Genomic DNA, 22,062 nt, shown 5'->3' on the forward strand with positions numbered 1-22,062 from the left:
CGTTGGTCTCAAGGTCTGCGGTTGGAGGCAGCGGGGCTGCTCCCCGAAGGGAGCCCCCTTAAAGCGAGCGCTCCCCTGCACAGACAGACAGACAGACAGGCAGACAGACAGACAGGGGAGGGCTTCACCTGGGGTCGAGGAGATGCCAGGGGAAAAGCAAGCGAGCAGCGCCCACCGCAGCCCCAGGGCGCAGGGCGGTCCGCGCAGGGCCAGAGGCGCGGAGGGGAGGAGGGGGCGCGGTGCCTCGCCGGGCACCAGGGGACGGGGCGCGGGACCTCGCCCCAAGAAGGGCCAGATCTCCCCGGGGGGGGAGAGGGGGGTCTGATGCTAAAGAAGCGCCGCCGCACCTGGGACCACGAGGATGGACGGAGGGATCGGGGCCGGGCCGGGGCCGGGGAGCTCAGCGTAGCGCGCAACACACCTGGCGCCCCCTCTGCCGCCGCCGCCGCCGTCCCCGCGCGGGCTGCGCGCTCGGAAGAGCCGCTTCCTCTTTCCCAGGAAGGGGCGAAGCGAAAGGAGGCTGCAGCCCGGCCCGGCCCGCCCCGACGGCTTGCCCGCCCGCCCGCCCTTCCTGCTCTCCCACCCACCCAGGCGGGCCGGGAGAGGGTCCAGCGCGCCGCTCGCGCCCACCTCCCCAGCAGGGCGGCGCGCCCCTCGCTCCCCTCCCCGCGCCGAGGCGGGTCTCCTCGGGAGGGTCGCGGCATCCCGCGGGGTCCGCGCCATCGAGGATGCTGCCCTGGGAAGGGAAGCGAAACCGAAAGGGATGCTCGCGGCCAAGAAAGCGGCGGGGGGCTGTTTGCAAAGCGGGCCCGACGCGACCTCGGGGGGCCCCCGTCGATTGCCGCCCGTGGCGGAGCCGCCCACGCGGCGGCGGCGGCAGCAGGGCCGGCCTGGAGAGGAGCGGGAGCGCCGCTATTACCACTGATCTCCAGCCAATAGAGATCAGTTCACCTGGAGGAAATGGCCGCTTTGGCTATTGGACCCTATGTGGCATTGAAGTCTCTCCCCTCTCCAAACCCCACCCTCCTCAGGCTCCACCTCAAATATCTCCAGGTATTTCCCAACCCGGAGCTAGCAACCCTACAGATGGATCAAGGAATTTCAAATACTTTTGTGCCTCAGTCCTTTGGTTTTAGAAATCAAAATAGGTTGTGCAAAATAAGGAGGAAAGTGCCTTTTATTAAGCCAATGCTTGTGGAAAAGGCAAAGCATTTCCATCATTAGACAAACAGTACCCTGCAAGTAGAGAGCCCTGTGGCGCAGAGTGGTAAGCTGCAGTACTGCAGTCCAAGCTCTGCTCACAACCTGAGTTTGATCCCGACAGAAGTTGGTTTCAGGTAGCCGGCTCAAGGTGGACTCAGCCTTCCATCCTTCCGAGGTCGGTCAAATGAGTACCCAGCTTGCTGGGGGTAAAGGGAAGATGACTGAGGAAGGCACTGGCAAACCACCCCGTAAACAAAGTCTGGCTAGTAAACATGGGGCTGTGACATCACCCCATGGGTCAGGAATGACCCAGTGCTTGCACAGGGGACCTTTACCTTACCCTGCAAGTGGGAACCTGCAATGACTTGTGGGTGGCATCTCATTTCCTCCCCCCCCCCACTATTTCCTCTTTCCCTTTCCTGAAAGCCCTCATAGCATCTCCAATTTCCTGCTTATTCTCTCCTTTCCGCCCAGTAGCCAACCTATCTTTACCTGCCCTTCTGTCTTCAGCTTTCCCTCCCGCCTCAGCCACCTTTACCTAGGAAAACTATGGCACAGTTGTGTGGTGCAAGGCACTGGGCTGGGCCCACTTGCATGGCAGGGAACCCTCAAAGACTCGTAGGGGGCACCTCATTTCCCTCAGTATCCTCCTCTCTGCACTAATTCCTCTTTCTCTCCTCCTGGCAACCACTATATCCTCTCCCCTTTCACCAACCTATTTTTCTCTGCCTCCCATTTCAGCTATATTTATTATTTATTTACTTCATTTCATCAACCAAAAGGGAGACTGCAGCCAAGAAATGAGAAGATTGAGACTGGGCAGGGCAGCCATGAAGGAGCTAGAAAAGAGTTTGAAGTGTCAGGATGTGTCACTGGCCATCAAGACTAGATTAATTCATGCCATCGTATTCCCTATTACTATGTATGGGTGTGAAAGCTGGACAGTGAAGAAAGCTGATAGGAAGAAAATAGATTCCTTTGAAATGGGGTGTTGGAGGAGAGGGTTACGGATTCCGTGGACTGCCAAAAAAACAAATCAGTGGGTTCTAGATCCAATCAAGCCTGCACTGACCCTAGAAGCTAAAATGACTAAACTGAGGCTGTCGTATTTTGGTCACGTCATGAGACGACAAGAGTCACTGGAAAAGACAGTCATGCTAGGAAAAGTTAAGGGCAGCAGGAAAAGAGGAAGACCCAACAAGAGATGGATTCACTCAATAAAGGAAGCCACAGCCTTCCATTTGCAAGATCTGAGCAAGGCTGTCAAAGATAGGACATTTTGGAGGACTTTCATTCATAGGGTCGCCATGAGTCGGAAGCGACTTGACAGCACTTAACACACACACTGGCAAAACCCACTTGCAAACAAGCATTAAGGTGCAGCAAAAGTGGATTGTTTGGGCAGTGTGAAAGTGCCCCTGCTAGCTTCATAAACGGGGTGTGTCGGGCTGCCTTGACAAAGAGGTTTCCCAGTATTATGATTGACCCTTTCATGACCCAGAATCTCAAAATAAAATTTCCAAGAAGCAATTCCTCCTTCGTGGTCCCAGCATCTGAAAGCAAAACAATCTGTTTCTTCTTCCTGAGTTTTGAATACTCCTACATAATAAGGTCTATGGACTAGTACACACAGCCAAATAACACGCTCTAGAAAATCGTATTTTGGTCACGTCATGAGACGACAAGAGTCACTGGAAATGACCGTCATGATAGGAAAAGTTGAGGGCAGCAGGAAAAGAGGAAGACCCAACAAGAGATGGATTGACCCAATAAAGGAAGCCACAGCCTTCAATTTGCAAGATCTGAGCAAGGGCTGTCAAAGATAGGACATTTTGGAGGACTTTCATTCATAGGGTCGCCATGAGTCGGAAGCGACTTGACGGCACTTAACACACACAGAAAATCGGGCCGCTACTCTGGTAACCTTGAAGTAGTTGTACAGTAAATATATTTGCTTTAAAAAACTCATGTCCACTTATTTACTTATACACTGCCTTTTACCCCAACAGGGACCAAAGCAGCTTACATAATTCTCTTGTCCTCCATTTTATCCTCATAACAACCCTGTGAAGTAGCTTAGGCTGAGAGTGTGTGACTTGGCCCAAGGTCACTCAGCAAGTTTCTGTGGCACAAGTGGGGATTTGAACCTGGATTTCCCAGATCCTAGTCTGACACGAACCACGACAGACTCACTTGTCCTTTATGTAGGAACACTGTGTGCATGCTAAAAAAAAAAAGGTAATTCACTTGGATTTCACTATATTAGATGTCAAAGTATGTGGAAATCTTTCAACATGTTTAGAAACCATACTTGCCTTGGAATGTCAGCCAGCATGGTCTGCAAGTTTCATTTTCTCCTGCAGACAAGCACCTGACACACTCCCCCACATCTCAAATACTATTTTTGGACGATTCCGTTACACCACTTCATTTCCACTTATGGATAGAAGTGCATCGGCAAATAAAAAAATTCTGAATATTAACTTTCCACCGGACCCTAAAACTATGCCGTTTGGCATTTTTATTCAGGTACATGATTACTGCAGCAAGGGTGACAATAGCTACTAAACTGGAAGACGTTCCTAAAATAGAAGACTGGCTAGATAAAGTAGCAGAATATGCAGTAATGGCCAAGTTAACAAACCTTGTGAACAAAAGACCCATGGGTTCAAGAAAAACTGGAAATCGTACAGTGATTATGTGTCCAAAACTGTAACCAAGCTAGTTGTTTTGTTTTAATAATATGAGAAATTTAAGAAGTAGAATTAGCAATAGTTAAGTTTGTTACAGTAATATGTTTTAGCTACAATATATAGAGTTCTGAATAGAATAGAATAATGAGTAATGTTATAGTGGTTACATCAAAATAATGTTAACTTTTTTATTAACTGAAAGTAAAATAAGGTAGAAGGTAGTAAAATAGCACATTCACCCAGAACAATTTTGTTTTGTTATCTGTAGATAAGTTTATTGTTATGTTTTATGTCTTTATGGGTTTTTTGTCTGTATAGTTTAATTTTGTATTGTGAGTAAAATGAAAATATTTCCCAAAAAACCATGTGCGGTATATAAGCAGACAATCCGGCTGCTAAAACTGTTGCTAAGAGTTTAAGAATCTTACATTAAATACAGCTTTGGTTTTGGGGTGGGTTTTTTTTTTTTTTTTTGCCCCTCTTGTATCCAGGACTGCTTTAATGCAACTATCCTACCCTTTTTTCCCCAAACAGGCTCTGCCAACAGAAGTACCTTAGCACCATGAAGGCAATTAGTGTTCTCTGAGCCTCATGAATTCAGAAAGCACGTCTCATTCCTGAGAGGCCCAAAGACACCCCCTTCCATGCAGTAAAATTCAGTTCTATTACACACCACCAGGATGAAAAAGAAACCACAAGCTTTGAATCAAGAGCTGGGTTTCATCACACTAAACGCAAGCCAGAATGCAAGAGGCAATTAAAAGCTTTGTTGGCCCACTAGTAGCTAAACAGCTAAAAGAGGAGCCATAATCATTTCTCAAAGCAAGACCCATGCACAGGATGATTGCAATTACCTTCCCTGCCCATTCAGGGATATTGCACAAATCCTTTCCCTCCCCATCCACTTGCCAAGGCTTCTAATTGCCGATTACAAAGGGATAGCCGCTGACCCAAGGACTCCACCTTAGTAGTGGAAGCAGCTCTCTCTTAACAGAGAATTGAAAAAAAAATCTGTCAAAGTAAGGTATGGCAGGGATTTTTATGTTTAGGAATTCTCCTTTATGTCAAAAACTACGCTCACGGGGGCAGCTACCATGTCAAGCAGACTTGTATTTTCTCACCTTTCCACCTAACAGGCACCACAATTCTGCCATGAGCCTCCAGAACAGTACTAGAACCACTGAGGAGTCCAATGACGTTTCGTGGCCTCTCTGAACTGGCTCCCCAAAAGGAAGACAAGAGGATTCTAGTCCCACAAGAGTCCTCTTCACCAAAAAAGGTTCTCAAGCAAAAAGGTTACAGAAGAATAGATTTGAGTTCCCCTACTCTTGACTTTCCCCATCTATCACCTTTTCTCAACCCATATCTTGACGGTGCCTCTCAAGCCCACCCCCAGCAATCAGGGCTCTCCAATCAGCAGAAAGGGGGAGGCATGCCAGCTCCACAATTTGGGCTGAGGAAAAAGGCAAGAAAGGACTGTGTCCCACACAGTCTCCAACAGTTTGCATATAACTTCTCCTCAACCTTCCCCCACCTCAAGACACAGGGAAATAAACAATGGGTGCATGCTGTTTATTGCAGGTTTGGCTTCTACTGGACTGGCTGGTTAGGATGTGCAAGGGTTAAGACAAGTGGTCCATCATCGGTACAAGTAGTCAGCCTGTATGTTAGCAGCAATCTCAGCTTCCCACTTGTCACCGTTGTTCAGCAGTTTCTCTTTGTTGTACAGGAGCTCTTCATGTGTCTCAGTGGAGAACTCAAAGTTGGGGCCCTGCAGAAAGAACCGCGGTCACATCAAGCCTTATATGCAGACATACAGACAGGACCTTCTCCACACAAAAGCTAAGGGTATTGCTTACTTGCCCTGTCTCTCTTAGATCAACTCAGCCTTCCAGACAACAAATCCAGAGTGGGCAGAAATCAACCGAACAATACCACCTTGCTTAGCCTGAAAACTCCACACCCATCAACCCATTCACCTCCACAATGGCATCGACTGGGCATGCTTCCTGACAGAATCCGCAATAGATGCATTTAGTCATGTCAATGTCATAGCGAGTCGTCCTCCGGCTGCCATCTGCACGGGTCTCTGCCTCAATAGTGATTGCCTGTAGAGAGGACAGCAAGAGAAACATCTCACTGGCATGTGATATTCCACAAGCCCCCACTTCAGAGGCTGGGGCAACCTACATTAGAATGCAAGAGGGAGAGTAAGTTTATCCATGTTGTAACAGAAGCAATGTCATGTGAAGTCAAAAGGCAGACACACCTGGATTTTATAGAACTGCTGAAACTGCGATATTCTCTATAGTACTATGGAAAGGAAGAGCCTCAGATCTAACAGGCATGTCACACAATCACTGGAGTTCTACTGAACTCCAGCCGCAAGGAGGAACAGCTTTCCAGCAAGCATCTTCCCATCCCGCTGTAATGGAGAAAAGCTATTTCTGGCATCAGCTGTACAGCCACCAATTCAGCATAAACTACTACACAATGACAATATTACTGCATGAATAGGACAATTAACCCCCCTTTTCAAGAAAAATGGAATAAAAAATTAGGTTATGAGTTGGATGGGAAAAAAAGGAACTTTATACTCTCAAAAGGTCTAAATTTTACAATAAGTCTTGCATTCAGAGAAAATTTATTTAAGATGACACATATGTGGCATCTTTCCTCAAACAGAGTTCAAAAAATGTGTAACTTGGATAAAATTCTACTAAATGTTGGTATTGTGATTCAGCTGGCGCAGATTTTCTACACACGTGGAGCCCAAATATACTGGATGAAAGTGACTGAAATAATATCCAGTGGCTTTAAATTATTATTCCAGTAAGACCAGAAACAACTTTATTAAATTATTTTCCAGCCAAATCAAAGGATATTCAAGTTATGTTTCTCCATATACTAACGGTCGCTAGAACAAATTTTGCGACATATTGGAAAAGCAATAAATTCCCTGATTTAAATAATTGGCTTGATAATTAAAGCATAGTTTTCTTTAACCTTAAGTCGACATATTATAACAATGACAAAAATATGGAAGAACTGGATGCTCGCTGGCATTTAACAATTTCAAGGATGGAAAAAACCCTACAATGTGTAAATCGCAGAGAGGGAGTGATGTGATAATCATGTGGATTTTAGATTAATAGTGGATTTTAGATGAATAGACAAGAGTATTGCTTGGTTCACTGTTATGGGAATTTTAGTTATATTAGCAGCACGGTTTTGGAATTTGTATTATGAGTTTTTTAGTAATGTTATATTTCCATTTTCTTTTATTGCTCTATTCTCATTTTCTCTTAATAAAATTTTATTTTTAAAAAAGACAATATTACTGCAGGAATTTAACACATTTGGCTACCAGCTGCATGGATATGGAAGTTTGCTCATACATTCTTAAACAGCTCAGGTGGAGCAGGTATGTCCCACCAAGGTCAATGGGGCTCAGTCACAATTGGCACAGGATGGCATCTATGGTGAAAAATTTGGCAAATCTATCTTACCACAGAACCTTTGCTGTTTGGCTAGACCAGGGGTCGGCAAACTCATTAGTCAACAGAGCCAAATATCAACAGTACAACGACTGAGATTTCTTTTGAGAGCCAAATTTCTTAAACTTAAACTATATAGGTAGGTACACTGTTTATTAACTTAATAAACTTTAATTAAAGTTTTAAGTCTTAATTAAACTATAGGTACACTGGTGGGGAGATGCTAGGGTTGCCAGATCTCCAGCCACCACCTGGAGGTTGGCAACCCTAGTAGAGGAAGAGAGGTGGGAGGGATGGAGAAAGGAAGGAAGGAAGGGGGAGCCTGGAGGAGGAGGCCCCATCTCGTTGCTGCTGGCCTCCCCGCTGCCTGTCAGCTGTTGGGGGGCGAGAGGGGGGGGAAGAGGAAGAAGCCAGCCGCGTGTGTGCGAGGCAGGAAGCCTTCAGCCCTGCTGATGAGCGCACGGTGGTGGGGGAGAAAGGTGTTGTGTTGGCGCTCTTCCCTGCTGCCCTCCTCGAAGGCCCCCGCCAGTGGCAGCGGCACCGAGCCCAGCCCGGGGGATGACAGCGGGGGCAGCGAGGCCAGTGGCAACGAGGCCGAGCCTCCAGGCTCCAGCAGCAGCTCCTCCTCGCCGCCTTCCTCCTCCTCGATCCCCTCAGGCGGCTCCCAGGCCTTCGAGGGGGGCGGCAGGGAAGAGTGCCAACACAGCAGCTTTCTCCCCTCCCACATGAGCACGCATGGGGCCCAGCAGGGCTGATAGCTTCACGCCTCACGCAGGCACGCCCGCAGCTGGCTTCTTCCTTTTCCCCCCTCCCTCACCGCCCAACAGCTGACAGACGGCGAGAGGAGGTTTAAAGGGCGCCGCAGCGTTCCTGCACGCTGCGGCTTCCGGAACAGTTTTGGGGAGAGCCATGCTGGCCCGCATTTCAATGGATGGGCCCTGGAGCTCCCCCCAGCCATTCTCCACGGGGGGGGGGAGAGACAGCTCGCCCGCTCTCTCTCAGGTGCGTCGGCTCCGGACAGGAAACTCGCGTCTGCTCGCTCTCGTTCTCTCTCCGGCGCAAAGGGAGCAAGCGCAGCCCGGCTGCCGAAGCGAGCAGGTGCGAGAGCAGGGGCTCCGAACCAAGTGGCAGAGCCGCACTCAAGGTGCCAAAGAGCCGCATGCGGCTGGTGAGCCGCGGTTTGCCGACCACTGGGCTAGACACATCCCATCACCAATGGCATTATTTTCCACAAGCATTGTGGAGATGTCTTTCAAATGTGAGAAAATTGGCCAGAACCCTGTTCTTCACAAAGCCCTGGGATGCATGTGAAACGTTGTTCTTTCAAATGAGATCTGCTGTTGCCTGGCTATCCGTGTACATGTCCTTTTAGAGACACCCATGCAAAAACCAGCCCACAAGCTGTTTGAGAAGAACAATCTCCAAACTGGGTCTGTTTTTCCATGCTACTACACCTAATGAAAATAATGCCATCAGCGATGGAATCTCTCTAACCCATGTGGCATGTTCCAGGCATATGTCTGAAGAATATCCATGTTTGAGGAATCACCATGAAGAAGTAATCCTACGTAAATTTATTTGTAAGTAAACTTTAAATCAATTGGAACTTACCTGTTCCAGATGGGTTATGAGAATGAATATATCCTGTGTTATATGCATGTTTCTGAACGCAGATAACCTCTAACTGCAATACTCAGCTTGTAAGTAGAAGTGGAACATTTTTACACTCAGTTCCTACACTGGGTGGAGAAATCCTTATCAAGTTACCTGACTAGGGCAAAGGGAGACAGGTAGGGGCCTCACCTGGGCTGGGCAGATAGCCTCACAGAGCTTGCAAGCAATGCACCTCTCTTCTCCGGATGGATATCGGCGTAGGGCATGCTCTCCACGGAAGCGTGGGCTCAGGGGACCCTTCTCAAAGGGATAGTTGATAGTGGCAGGTTCCCTAAACAGGTAACTCAAAGTCATAGCCAAGCCTATGGGAAAAAGAAGAACAAAAATTATCTAATTTAAAATATAGACTATTCTATCCCCCAAGTTAAGGGCAAACTAACAATATCCCACTAAAGCCGCTACACTTTAACAGTGGGTACTATTATCCCCAAAATTTACAACAGTGCTACAATTTACCCTTTTCCTGGGATATGCAGAAATTACTACCAGGGCTACTGCCACATGGCTAATTTTTTCTGGCTTGGCTTTCAAACCAGAGTGGGTTTTTTCCCTGAGAGGACCCTCTAGATTGTCCCCCAATTGTCCACTTTGAGAGAGAAGACAGGTGTGGACTCTCCACTGCAAATACCCATGAAAGGAGAATGAAGAAGCATTGCCATGTGGAAGCAGTCCAGGTTCCCAGCTCAATGGTGAATTATACTTGCACCTACCCTCTTTCCACCACCCACCAGTGATGACAGGATACAATGCAGCACTATGGCAGTTAACCTCACAGTTCTGCACTTCTCCACTGTGCCCAAGAAGGGAGTGCAAGAGCATGCATACAACTGCCCCACATCTAGTGATGTCTGATAGCTGCCACTGTACCACTGAGCTCCTTGGAAGAAGAGCTGGATAAACATTCATAAGCTACATAAAGATACCCAGTGTGAAATTAAAAGACTGAGCTAGGCCTCTAGAATACTGCTACTGTGATGGAAGAAGGGAGCAGTCTCTAGGCCAGTGGAAGAGCCAAAAGTGGAGGGTAGCCAGCAGTAGCAGGCAGAGCCAACAGCATGGGTGACTGGCGTCTGCTATAGGCTATCTGTACAATTTGTTCCAAGCCTGCCTTAACACCTTAGTCTCATGTCTTGCGGTGAGTCTGATAAGTTATCAATTACAATTAACCACAGCAAGAAGACAGTCCCCATCCCCCCACTGTCTCATTATGGCTCAGGACAGGGGTGCTGGGGTGGGTGGAAACAACAAAGGATGCTGTCAGCCTTTACTCAGCAATCTGTTCTCTCTGACTTCCAAGATTCTGACTCCTCCCCTCATGACCACCCAATCCCATCTACCCAATTCCACATGTCACCTTACATTTCTTTACTACCCCATCCTACTCCATCATCATCCTTACCTCGTATGAGCTCTGTCCACAGTAGGGTCTGTGCAGCCTTGTCCGTGATAGATTTCATGTCTGTGGGCTCCTCCCTTACATTTACATATTCTGCAGCAAAAAAAAAGAAGAGGTGAAATGTTGCTGTACAGAAGGGTCTAGTCCTACAAAAATTCCCATGACAAAACCTACTGCACAAAAAGATCCTTTATGCCAATTTTATTGGAAACAAATTTCTGTCAAAGTGTTCATGCACCATTTTCAAAGGAATCATGTCTTTGGGGGTGGTGGTGGTTATATGCACATGTTCTTGGAGACCTGGACAGTATTAAAGGGGAGAGGAAGCAAAGCTGAATTTTGTATTCCCCAAAAGACTATCTAGGAGCAGCTCTTGTACCTCTGAAGTAAAAGAGAGCCAGATGAACCAAATTATATTCTAGGTAAGCAGCTGCTACATCTCTGAGAGATTCTTGTGTGTGGACATAAAATCACAAATCGCAAAATCGCACAAGGCTGGAAGAGACCACAAGGGCCATCCAGTCCAACCCCCTGACATGCAGGATCCCACAATCAAAGCACTCCAGACAGATGGCCATCCAACATCTGCTTAAAGACCTCCAAAGATGGGGACTCCATCCCCCCCCCCCCCGAGGCAAGGCATTCCATGTTTAGGTGGAATTGTTTTTCTCTTAGTTTAAATCCATTACTCTGTGTTCTAGTCCCTGAAGCAACCGAGATCAAGCTAGTTCCCTCATTAACATGGCATCCCTTCAAATATTTAAACATGGCTATCATGTCACCCCTTAACCTTCTCTTCTCCAGAAGAAACAAACCCAGCTCCTTAAGTCTCTCCTCATAGGGCATAGATGCTAGACCTCTGACCATTCTGGTCGCTCTCCTCTGGACACGCTCCAACTTGTCAACATCCTTCTTAAATTGTGGAGCCCAAAACTGGACACAGTATTCCAAGTGAGGTCTGACCAATGCAGAATACAGTGGTAGTATTAAAGGTATACTCACTGTAGGAGGCTTTTGGGGCTGTGTTGGAGAGGTATCGAGCAAGGCTCAGGCACATTGGAGTCCCTAAGGAAAAACAGAAAAATTGGACAACTTGCCATAGACAAGGAGACATTGACCCCTGAAGCCCAGCAGATCACAGAGAATACTGGAATTGCCTATACTTTGACATAGTTTAACCTAATCCAAATCCTTCCTAGAAGATCATTTCCAAACCATTAGCATGAGATGACAGGACAGGCTATGAAGCTACTTCAGCCAACAGGGAACCAGGTCACACACAGGAACCGGAACATGGGCTTGAGAATATTAGCCACCCAATGAATGCAATGACCAAGCAGGGATTAGACCTCCACAACAGATCGCTTAACATTGTCTCTGTTGATACCACAAAAAGAGCCAATGCTTATTGGAGACAGAGTCAGCACTTGCTTCTCTGTAACAAGTGTTTAAAATGTTAGGGCTCTAGTGTAGAAAGGCAGAGAAATGTTGAGGAAAAGATCATGACAGATCTATAAAATTATGAACGGTGCAGAGAGAATGGACAGACTCAGAATACTCAAATTCAGAATTACCTAGACAAACCCACAGAGGGTAGGTCTATCAACAGCTCTTCATATTAAATAATGAGAATAAAACAAAGCTTCCATATTTACAGTTAAATGGCCACTGAATATCAGATATTGTGACAAACAACAGGAGCATCCTGTCCCTTTCATGGCCTGTTTTGACCTTCCAAAAAGGATCTGGTTTACAACTGTTGGAAACCAGATGTCAAAATTGATGGACTTTTGATCTGATACAGCACAGCTCTTTTTAATGTTTTTCTGTGGAAAGCGGAGGCAGCATTTCCTAAGGGTGACAATACAGGAAGTTTTATGTCTTCTCCCTGCCCAGCTACATTTTAGCCCAAATCTTACACACAACAACATAGAGGAAGAAAAGCATTAAGCAGTCCCCAGTTACTTTGTATGTTCCATTTCTACCAGGCACCGCAGCTCAAAACATTGCATCCCCAACAGTGAATCTTAGAACCTCAGTAATATTTTCTAGTCTCACTCACACTTCACTCCAAGTCACATCATCACCAGCTACATATATTGTTTACTCATGATCTGATATTCCAAAGTGTATATGTGACTAACTTAAATTAGTATTTGGGAAATTCTAGAACAAAGTATGCTCTGTCTTTTAGTAATAATAATTGCGTGCTGTCAAGTTGCAACCAACTCATGGTGACCCCAGGACCATTGTGGTTTCATTGCAGAAAATTAGCAGAGGTAATTTCCCTTTGCCTTCCTCTGCATAGCAACCCCAGTCTTCCTTGCTGGTCTCCCATCCAAGTACTAACCATGGCCAATCCTGCTTACCTCCCAAGACAAGACAAGATCAGGCTACTAAGGGCTATTTTGTAGAGTACAGAGTAAACACAGTCAAACACATAAGATACAAATGTATGAGACTTCAGAGAGGTGTTCAAAATCTAACAAGAAATCTACCTGTTCACCTGCTAGCAGAATTCCACTTGGGCTCCCCCACACCAAGGCTGTTTGACAGCATCAGTTACTGTAATTTTGCACAAGCTTGCTATATGTGAAAACATGTATTCATTATTTAATCCTGACAGTTAGCCACACAGGGAAAAGACCCCGAAGAAGCACAACACTAGCTATGAGAGATGCCTCACCAATACTCTGCACACATGAGGGTCAGGATAAATACATATATTTTCTATTGCACCAATATGATGACAAAATGGAATTCTGCATTCCAGCCTGATGGAAGACACATTGAGCAGCTATCAGTCCTGTGCATATGTGAACTGTAGATTCTGAGTAGTTCACACCTCCTTTACCAACACCTCTCAGAAGGCCCGCTTCATGTCTGCAAAATTAGATTTAGAGTTCAGTTTCTATGGTATCACTGCCATGGGTAATAGCAAGCCACCAGCTCAGAACAAAAGGACAAAGCATTCTTATGGCTTCTTGCGTGCGGCCTATTTGTGTACGTAAATCAAAAGAAAATTTCACTTGGTTTAACGGGGCTTACTTTCAAATCAGCATAAAAGAGTGGCCTTGCAACCCAGTATTATTTAATCTAGTATTTCCTAGCGTTCAACATTTATGCAGCTTGAGAGCCATTACTCAAATGCTGAAATACTTTATAAGCTTTATCAAATTTAACCACACAATACTGAGACTAGTAATTTGTCCAAAACAGCACAGCAAGCTTTGTGGATGAGCAAGAATTTGAACTTGGACCTCCATAGTCAACTTCAATACTTTTATTTACAGCATCATATATAATACAGACATAATATATCCAACACAAATGGTGCTTTAACAGTCCAACCCTGACAACACTAGGTATCACAGATCAAAATTTATTATCCTAATTTTACCAACAGTAAACAAAGCAGAAAGGAAGCCCTGGAATAAAATGTCTCTTTTCTTCAGCCATACCTGCTCGGGAAGCTTGGCTCATTATCCAGATCACACGCATTTTCAACATGAGAACAGAATTCCTCTGGGAGGGGGACAAGAAGGAAAAAAATAAAAAAGATATTTGTCAGAGTCCACTGTCACTTTAGGGTCTCATATTTTATTTATTCACATTATCTGTAGTTTGCCTCTCTCACTGGGGCTCGAAAAGGATTACAGAGTGTATCAATACAATCCACAGGATGGGACATTCAATAAACAATGAAATAGGACGCGCGTTGTAGAACCATCCACAAATCTAAGCAGCAGAACTGAAGCAAAGCATAAGTATTGTTTGTTTATTTTTTACGGCCAATGGCCAGCATAAAGCATAAGTATTAACATGGCACATTAAATGTTGCGTAAATATATGTTAGGATCCAATTTTCAACTCTACACAGTAGTACAGACCACAGTCCCTAATAACTGTCCAAGTAACGTTGTGAAGCATTGCGTACAGTTCTACCTTACTGCCTGCACGGAAAAGCCCTCTTGAATAATTCAGTTTTGCATAGTCTGCAGGGAGCCCGGAGAGTGGCCTGGTTTCCTGAGGCATGCCTTCCCACAGGGTGGGGGCCACAACGGAGAAGGCACGGGCAGCTGTTGGCTTTTGCCTGTTTGCAGGTTGCCATTCTTTTAACAGCACAAACGTATATAAAATGGCCCACCTCTTCTAATGAGCGACCACTCTTCATTCATAAAGAGCACCCAGAACAGGTGCTCTGCCACTGAGCCATGGCCCCCTCCCTCGAGTTCGCCGCGCGTGCGCACAGCCGATGGAGACACGCGACTTCCGGCGTTGGGCGGGATTAACCCCGTCCGTCTCTGGCCCAGGCTAGCGAGCTGTAAGGCGCATGCGCTTATCTGTACGCCTCCTCCCATTCGCCCTCAGAATTCCGTTAACGCGCACGCGCCCTTGTCAGACCAGCCGGCTTGGCGCCGCGCATGCGCAACAGCGTGCCCTCTGCGACACTCCGCGAAGGTCCCGTCGGTCAGATGCCGCTTCCCCCCCTCCCCCCTCGCGCAAGTAAGACTTCCGGGGGGGGGGTGGAGAGGTCTGGCAAAACCAGCCCCGGCCCAGCCCGGCGACGCGGAGAACCACAAAGGGCAACAAGGACTCACCCCCGGAGCCGGGCAACAGACGCCAGAGTTGTGCCCCGAGCTGCCGGAGAGCGGGAGTAACAACTGCGACCAATCGCCACCTGGCCGAATAATAATTGGCTGAAGGAGCCCTGAGAGGGGCGGGACTTTCTCTTTGGTTGGTTAAAAGGGTGGGGAAGGGTGGGATGTAGAAAAGAGGTCTGTGACAACGGCGGTCGGTGATTGGCTGCGAGAAAGTTCAGAACGCACGTGGATTGGAGAGCAGAATTGAGTGGAGGGTCGCAGGTGCTGGTCTTCGTCTCTGTTGGGAGCAGAGCGTGGCGGCGTCCTGTCTGCTCGTGCAGGTGTTAAAATTGTCTGTTTAGGTGTCACAAGTCACTTTTATTTCTACTGCAATAAAAGTTAGTCTTCTAATAACATGATACAGCGCATAAATCCCCGTAGTCTTTGATACTATCAGATAACCGCTGTGTAATTTGTAGAAGACTGCTAAGATATTCACATGAATAAGTTATAACACTAAGGTATTCACATCAATAACGGCAATGAGACAGCAAGGTAGACTTCCCCTGACTATGGAAGATCCACTGATTTAGCAATTTGTAATAATCTCTTTTCCTTTCTGTAAATGTATTAAAATGTATTAGGACAGCAAGGGAATAGCTTGTTGCTGGGCAGGATATCTCTGTGTGTCTATGTGCTAGTAACTGGGGCAAGAGACACAGAGGGTTACAGTAAACCATAACAAGAACTGGGTGAAACTGTTACTCTACTGCCGCCTCTATGTCTGGAGTGCTATCAGCCTACCCTGAATGTTGATGGGTTGTCATATCTTGAATTTGGATAAATATCTCTCCCTCAGTACAATCGGGGCTCAGAGATTTCTGCCCATTAGGGCCTCTGAGTCAGCAGCTGCAAATAAACTGTTTTCTTGAAATAACGATCTCGGGTCTCTCTCTCCCCCCACGAACCCTTGTTTACCACATCAGCAAGTAGAGTGATTTCCTGCAGTAATAATTTGTACGTGTGAGTGAGCCGTCATACCTCTTAACATGAAATCACGCCCTTAAGGTTCTTCAAGGCAGCCCAGTCCTTTTAATGGAGTCTGTTTAATATTCCACTGTGAATCATCCAGTGTTGAGCTTGCATAAGTGAACTGGGCCTGAAAAACTAGATAAATAATATGTGGAGGGGGGAGGAATGGGTCTGCATCTTCAGAACTGTTTATATTGGGTTTTATATTTGGTTAATATAGCAGAGTTTGCCCAGTCATGGAAGCGAGATACTGAGTGCAATAAATTCAGTCTTCCCAAGAAGTAAATTGCAAAAAAGTAGAGCTTACATTTAAGTTTAGTCTGTTAACATTCTTGTTGCAGTTGATTAAAGATAGAAGGCCTCATCTAAAGAATACATTTCCCTGTACAGGTGGCTAGCTAATCCAGTGTAATGTGAGTGCAAGTATGATTTTATGGTTTATGCAGGAGAGACCTGTAGAAACGTCTGCCTCCTTTGCAGACCATTTGGAAAAAGAGAGACAAAATGGCTACTGAGAAAGGAGGAGGAGGAGTTAGAGTGCAGCCCCCAAGTTCAGCCAAACAGGAACATCTCATTAAAGAAATAGCAACTACAAACTTAGAGTAAATTAGCGCCCCCCCCTCCCCCCAATGTCAAGGCATGCTGAGTCGCTCTCACTCCAACAGTTTAGTCATAGGAAAGTTATAGGGTTGTCAACTCCAGGTTCAGAAATACCAGGCAGCCTGGGAGAGTGGGGTTTAGGGAGGGGAGGGGAGGGGCCATGGCAGGTATAATACCATGCAGTCCACATTCCCAAACAACCATTTTCTCCAGAAGTTGAATAAATGTTTTATATAAATAAAAATAAATAAGCCATGTATGTAGTATAGAGATCAGTTGTAATTCCAGAGGATCATCAGCCACCACCTGGAGGTTGGCAACCCTAGAAGGTTACCAGGAAAGGCAAGCTTTCACTCATGTATCTGTTTGGTGATTGCAAAGAGTTTTTCCTGTATTTTTCTTAACTCTTCAAGTTATAAAGGTAGGCATGGTGCTGGTGAGAGCTGTATTATTCATTAGTAATATCACAAGCACCATCCTGTAGGTCAGGGGTTCCCAACCTTTTTTCACATGTGTACCTCTTGGCAGCCTGTTTCCATAAATTGTACCCCTCATATTACCAAATTGTTTGTAATTAATATAGTTGCTGTTATTTCAAATTTATATGTTGTAACTAAATAAATAGCCCAATAATGAGAGTAAAAGTAATGTGCTCCCCCATTAACGTACAGTCCAATGGAGCAATGAGGGCAATGTTAGCATACGGGCCTGCCCCCCCCCTCCCAGACGGGATCTGGCAACCCGCTGTGCTGACACTGGACTACTCCGCTGGCCGCGCGCCCGCCCCAAACGCTATGGGACGGCCGCTGCGCGCTCCGTCGTCACGGACTCGGCCGCTCCTGCGAGCGCCGTGCAGCTAGCAGTTAGGAAGCAGATGCAGGGGCAGCCTCCGGTGAACCAGAGGGAAGCCATGTTCCTGTATAGGCTCTATTCCAGCTGCAGCCATGTCAAGAGAAGCAGAATGTCAGGAAATCAGTGTCAAGCAACCCCCCCTTGCAACATCCACCGCTTAATGGATCATCAGCAGCCATCCAGATATCCTGATGACTCATTCCTCCACCTCAGCAGCAGCGACCCCAGGACGTTTGCACAGATCGCTCCCATTGTTTCTGAATGCTAATCTCGTCAGCAGAGAAGTTCCAGTTGCAAAAGCCATTGGAATCAGAATAGATTTCCAAATTCTCACTACCCCACAGCTTAATCCTTTGTCACCTGGGAACCTAGGAGGGGTAAAACCCCTCTCCCCGCCCCCAGAAAAACAGTATAAATGGAAATGCTCCCAGCCCACTCTCTCCTCCTTGGGCCTTCCCCTCCATACTGCCTGGCACTCTGCCAGAGTGGGTGTTCATGCTTGGACACCTAGCCCCCCCCTGTCCCCTTTTTATCCCCCAAAACTGCATGGAATTCAGGACGGACAACTAATCTGAAGAGAGGTACAGTATATTTTCTCCTCTGCCTGCCACATGGCAAAAGTCCCTTTATTCCTCTCTTTGATTCCTAGACTCTGTATGTTGTGTGATGTGTATGTGTAGTTTTGTATGTGCGTGTGAACATATAATCTGAGTAAATTACTTTTAACCTAATTCCATGGCTTCTGCCTCTTTACTGGTCATGGTATGGACTCTGGTAGACAAAGGTTGCATCCCAGCTCAAGTTATGCCCATTGCCGGTTATTGTTCGCTAATTTCCCCATATAACAATTCATAACCGGGCATGTTGGCTAACAGATTATTGGTGGAGAATGTGGGCAACCCTGTGAGCATTTCAGGCACACAGACGTAGGAGAAAGTCCATGACCTTGTAAATTTGGCAAGGAAGCGTGTGTGTGTGTGGCTCTAGAGAGCACTGTTTTTGATTTTGTGGGTTGGCTTTTCCCCCCTTCATCTCTGCCCACCACTCGTCTCAGCCGCCCGCCGGGCCACCTTCCCGGCAATGCCAGGGAGACGGGTGTGTGTCGCCCTGGGAACCGCATCTCTTTCTTGAGATTCCCCATTTTGAATGGCTATCTGGGATGGGTTACTGCAGAGTAGGTTTTGCACGTAGACATCCTGCACCTACACGTAGGCAAATATAATATCCCCTTCCTGGAAGATAGCTCGATAGGAAACCCCCCCATTTTGCTAGGGTTAAAATACCTGCCCCCAGTTTCTTTTAAGCGGCCAGGAGAGCCCAGATTCTAAACAGCACAGAATCTGCCCAGTGGAAGCCTGCTTAGTAAATAAAGCAGGAGTCCATTTCAAACTGGCCAGGAGAGCCAGGAGAGCAGTGTGAATTGTCAGGGACCCTTAGCTGAAGGAGATAGGCAAGGCTACCCCTTTTAAACTGCCAGAGAGCCTGAATAGTAGTTGTTCTGTTTTGTGCTGGCCAGGTGCCAAGGAAATAGTCTCTAGGGCTGAGCCAAGGATATAACTCAGAACCCCCTTGCAGAGACTTTGCAGAAAAGGCTAAGCAAAGGACATAGCTTATGCCCCCCCCAACTAAAATAGCCTTGCCCGACACAGGTAGGAATCCTGGTGGGTGGCAAGATTTTCCAGAGAGTGAGTAAAGCAAACTTCCCCAGAAACGTGAGGGGTCAGGCGACCTAGACTGCCTGCGCTCACCGCCCCAACTTCCCCAGAAATGTGAGGGGTCAGGCGACCTAGACTGCCTGCGCTCACTGCCCCAACTTCCCCAAAGACGTGAGGGGTCAGGCGACCTAGACTGCCTGCGCTCACTGACTCAGAAAGGGAAATTAAATAGCAGATGGACAGGAGAGTCCTGACTGCGGCCGAGGACAGGAGAAGCGAGTCACCTGATTCCTCCCCCCCCCTCTTTTTGGAAAGTGACGGGTATAGCCAGCGAGCGAGGGCTCAGCTTTCCAGAGGGTGCATTTTGAAATTAAGCCCCGCCAAGGGTTAGGAGGAAAGGATTAAACTGCCTGAAACTCTCCGCCTGGAGTAGAGCTCTTTAAGGGTAAAGCCAGGAGAGACTTAGGTTTTTTACGCCTTTCCGCCCGGGGATTGGTAACCAGGAACGTAGTAGTATAGAAGCAGAAAAGATTCCTCGCCCCAGTACATTGGAACTAACCGAAAGCACCATGTACAAAAAGCAGCAGAGTCTCCCACGTCTGGAGAGGTGGATGGCTAAACGGGGTGATAGCCCTTGGGAGGAAGGAAGTTTTAAAACTGAAAACCCCTTGAAAACTTTAAAGGAAGCATTGCAAACCTTCTGCGAGAAGGAGAAACCCTCCTCCTCCAAGAAAGACAAGTTCATGGCATGGGGACTGTACACTGCCCTCCATGACTGTATGGAACTGCTAAATGAGAGTAAGGGAGCATTTGACGAGGCAGAACAGCTTGCTGCCATAGTCCAACAACAAGCCGCTGAAATTCAAAGCCTGAAGCTGGAAAAGCAGATGGCCACAGCCTCTCTCCTAGAGACAACTAAAGAAAGGGACTGCCTAACCCTCCAAAATAGAGATCTCAGGATGCAGTTGCAAGATGCACAAGAAAAATCGGCCCGGGCTGCCCAAGCCGCCAGTTACATGGTAGAGCAGTCAAAGAAAAGGCACGAGGCTGCCTCACACGAAGCCTGTGCACAGGAGATCCAAGCTTTAAAACAAAAGTTGGAACTCCAACACTCCCTTGTAAGCACAGTGCGACCGCACCTGGGGGACTCCTTCCCCCTCCATTACGTTTTACCCCCAATAGAGGAGCGCAGCTCTCTGGCCACCCCGGGATGGGAAAACGAACCCCAGGAGCCTGCCCCTCTAAAGCCAGTGGTGACAAAGAATGTCACCACACAACAGGGAAGGGAGACGGTGGTGACTAAACAGGTCACCGAAGCCAGACCTTGGTCTGGAGAAGAGTTAAAGGCAGCAGTTGCACATGTGGGACCCCTTAACCGGGAAACCGTGGTCACATGGTTGACTACTGCCTCTACCTCGTACCCTACCGCTGATGCGGAAGACCTAACCACCTTGGCCATAAACTGCACCCCGCATCACGAGCAAGCTCGGATGCATGCTTTCATATCGTCTCGGGACCTGAGACATATGGAAATAATGCCCTGGATGCGAGAAATGTTAGAGTTCATCCGGATAGGTGAACTAGCCCCAGCCGTTTTTTGGGCGGACTATCAAAAACCAGGAGAGGAACCTGAGGCATATGTAATGCGCAAACAGCTCCTGGCACGCTTAGCTAAAATTGTCATTAACAATCAACATGGGGAGCCGGACTACAATGATAAAAACTTCACAGTGCCATTAGTAAACAATTTGGACCCCGACACCAGAATTATTGCCGGCCTGATATCTGTGGGTGACACGCCCTGGGAAGGAGTAAAATGGAAAATTTGGGAGGCTGCTAGACTTCTGAGAATAAAACAAGCCCGAAGCGCTGAGAGAGAAAGGCACCCCCCAGAGCCAATCCAGGCTATCACGTATTCCAATGACAGCCCCCACTCTCAAGCCAGCCCAGATCAGGCTCCGCAGAGTTCACGAAGGAGAGGTTGGAACCAAGTTCAGGAAAAAGAGGCAAGCCGAGGCCGGAGAGAAAGAGGCTTGCGTTTTAAACACTCACAGCCTTCTTCCTTCCATTCTCGGAAACCCTACCCCACAGGCGACTCTCACCCAGCCAACTCCCTTCCAAACGCTCCCCCCTTACCTGCAGAGACAGGGCACAAAGCAGAATTCCCACAGCAACACAGGTCTTCTGTGTATAAGCCCTCCTCCGCTGCAGGTCAGGATCCCCTTCGATCAATGGCATGGGGTCGCTTGCGAAGCAGAGGGGCAAACATGGAGAGCTTTTGCATGCAGCCCACAGCGGTCTTACTCCGCGCTCTTGCTGATCTAGACAGCCCCACTCCAACTACTGACCCTACCACTAAAGGTCTTCCCCTTAAGGGAATGGACAGAATCAAAAGACTAATTCAAACCCAGAAACAGCTAAAAACCTTAATAGAAGTGAACAAGGCTCTGAAATTGGAACTAGCCCATAGGGAAAATAGAATACAGGAATTGACAAAGTTTAACAAGGAACGAGATTTGGAGACTGAGAGTCTCCCCAAGAAGAATCAGGAATCAGAAGCTGCTCTTAAAACCAAGCAACTCCAGACTGACTTTGGCAAAATGAACCTCCAACTAGAAAGGAACAGAGTGGAAACTGAAAATTTAAAATCACAACTGCAAAGTGTTCTGGAGCGCCACAGAACCACAGAGGCTAGATTACAAACTCTAGAGAAATCCTACTTGGAAATGGAATCAAAACTGTTACAAGATGGCAAAGCAAAAGCAGGATTTCCAGTGGCAGGGGTAGTCCTGAAAGAAAAAGGACAGCCTGGCAAATCTCAGGCAGGCTCCTCACTTCCAAGTGCCCTGGGAAAGAAAATTAAGTGCAAACCAGCCA

The 22,062-nt window shown here is 47.2% G+C and overlaps 2 protein-coding genes across 2 annotated transcripts in view; one reads left to right on the plus strand and one right to left on the minus strand.

Moving 5' to 3' along the window:
* The window catches only part of CARNS1 (carnosine synthase 1), a 211,244-nt gene that overhangs the window by 185,610 nt on the left and 3,572 nt on the right, over positions 1–22,062 (plus strand). The window lies entirely within an intron of this gene.
* NDUFS8 (NADH:ubiquinone oxidoreductase core subunit S8) lies at positions 5,363–13,970 on the minus strand. The gene is made up of 6 exons (XM_056850951.1): positions 13,925–13,970; positions 11,466–11,528; positions 10,467–10,556; positions 9,197–9,369; positions 5,876–6,004; positions 5,363–5,667 (listed from the first exon to the last, which is right to left on the minus strand). The coding sequence occupies exons 1-6, from the start codon at positions 13,962–13,964 to the stop codon at positions 5,536–5,538; spliced, it is 627 nt and encodes a 208-aa protein (XP_056706929.1). The 5' UTR covers positions 13,965–13,970; the 3' UTR covers positions 5,363–5,535.

The sequence above is a fragment of the Euleptes europaea genome, chromosome 6 (assembly GCF_029931775.1).
Source record: "Euleptes europaea isolate rEulEur1 chromosome 6, rEulEur1.hap1, whole genome shotgun sequence".
In the NCBI taxonomy this organism is placed as follows: Eukaryota; Metazoa; Chordata; class Lepidosauria; order Squamata; family Sphaerodactylidae; genus Euleptes; species Euleptes europaea.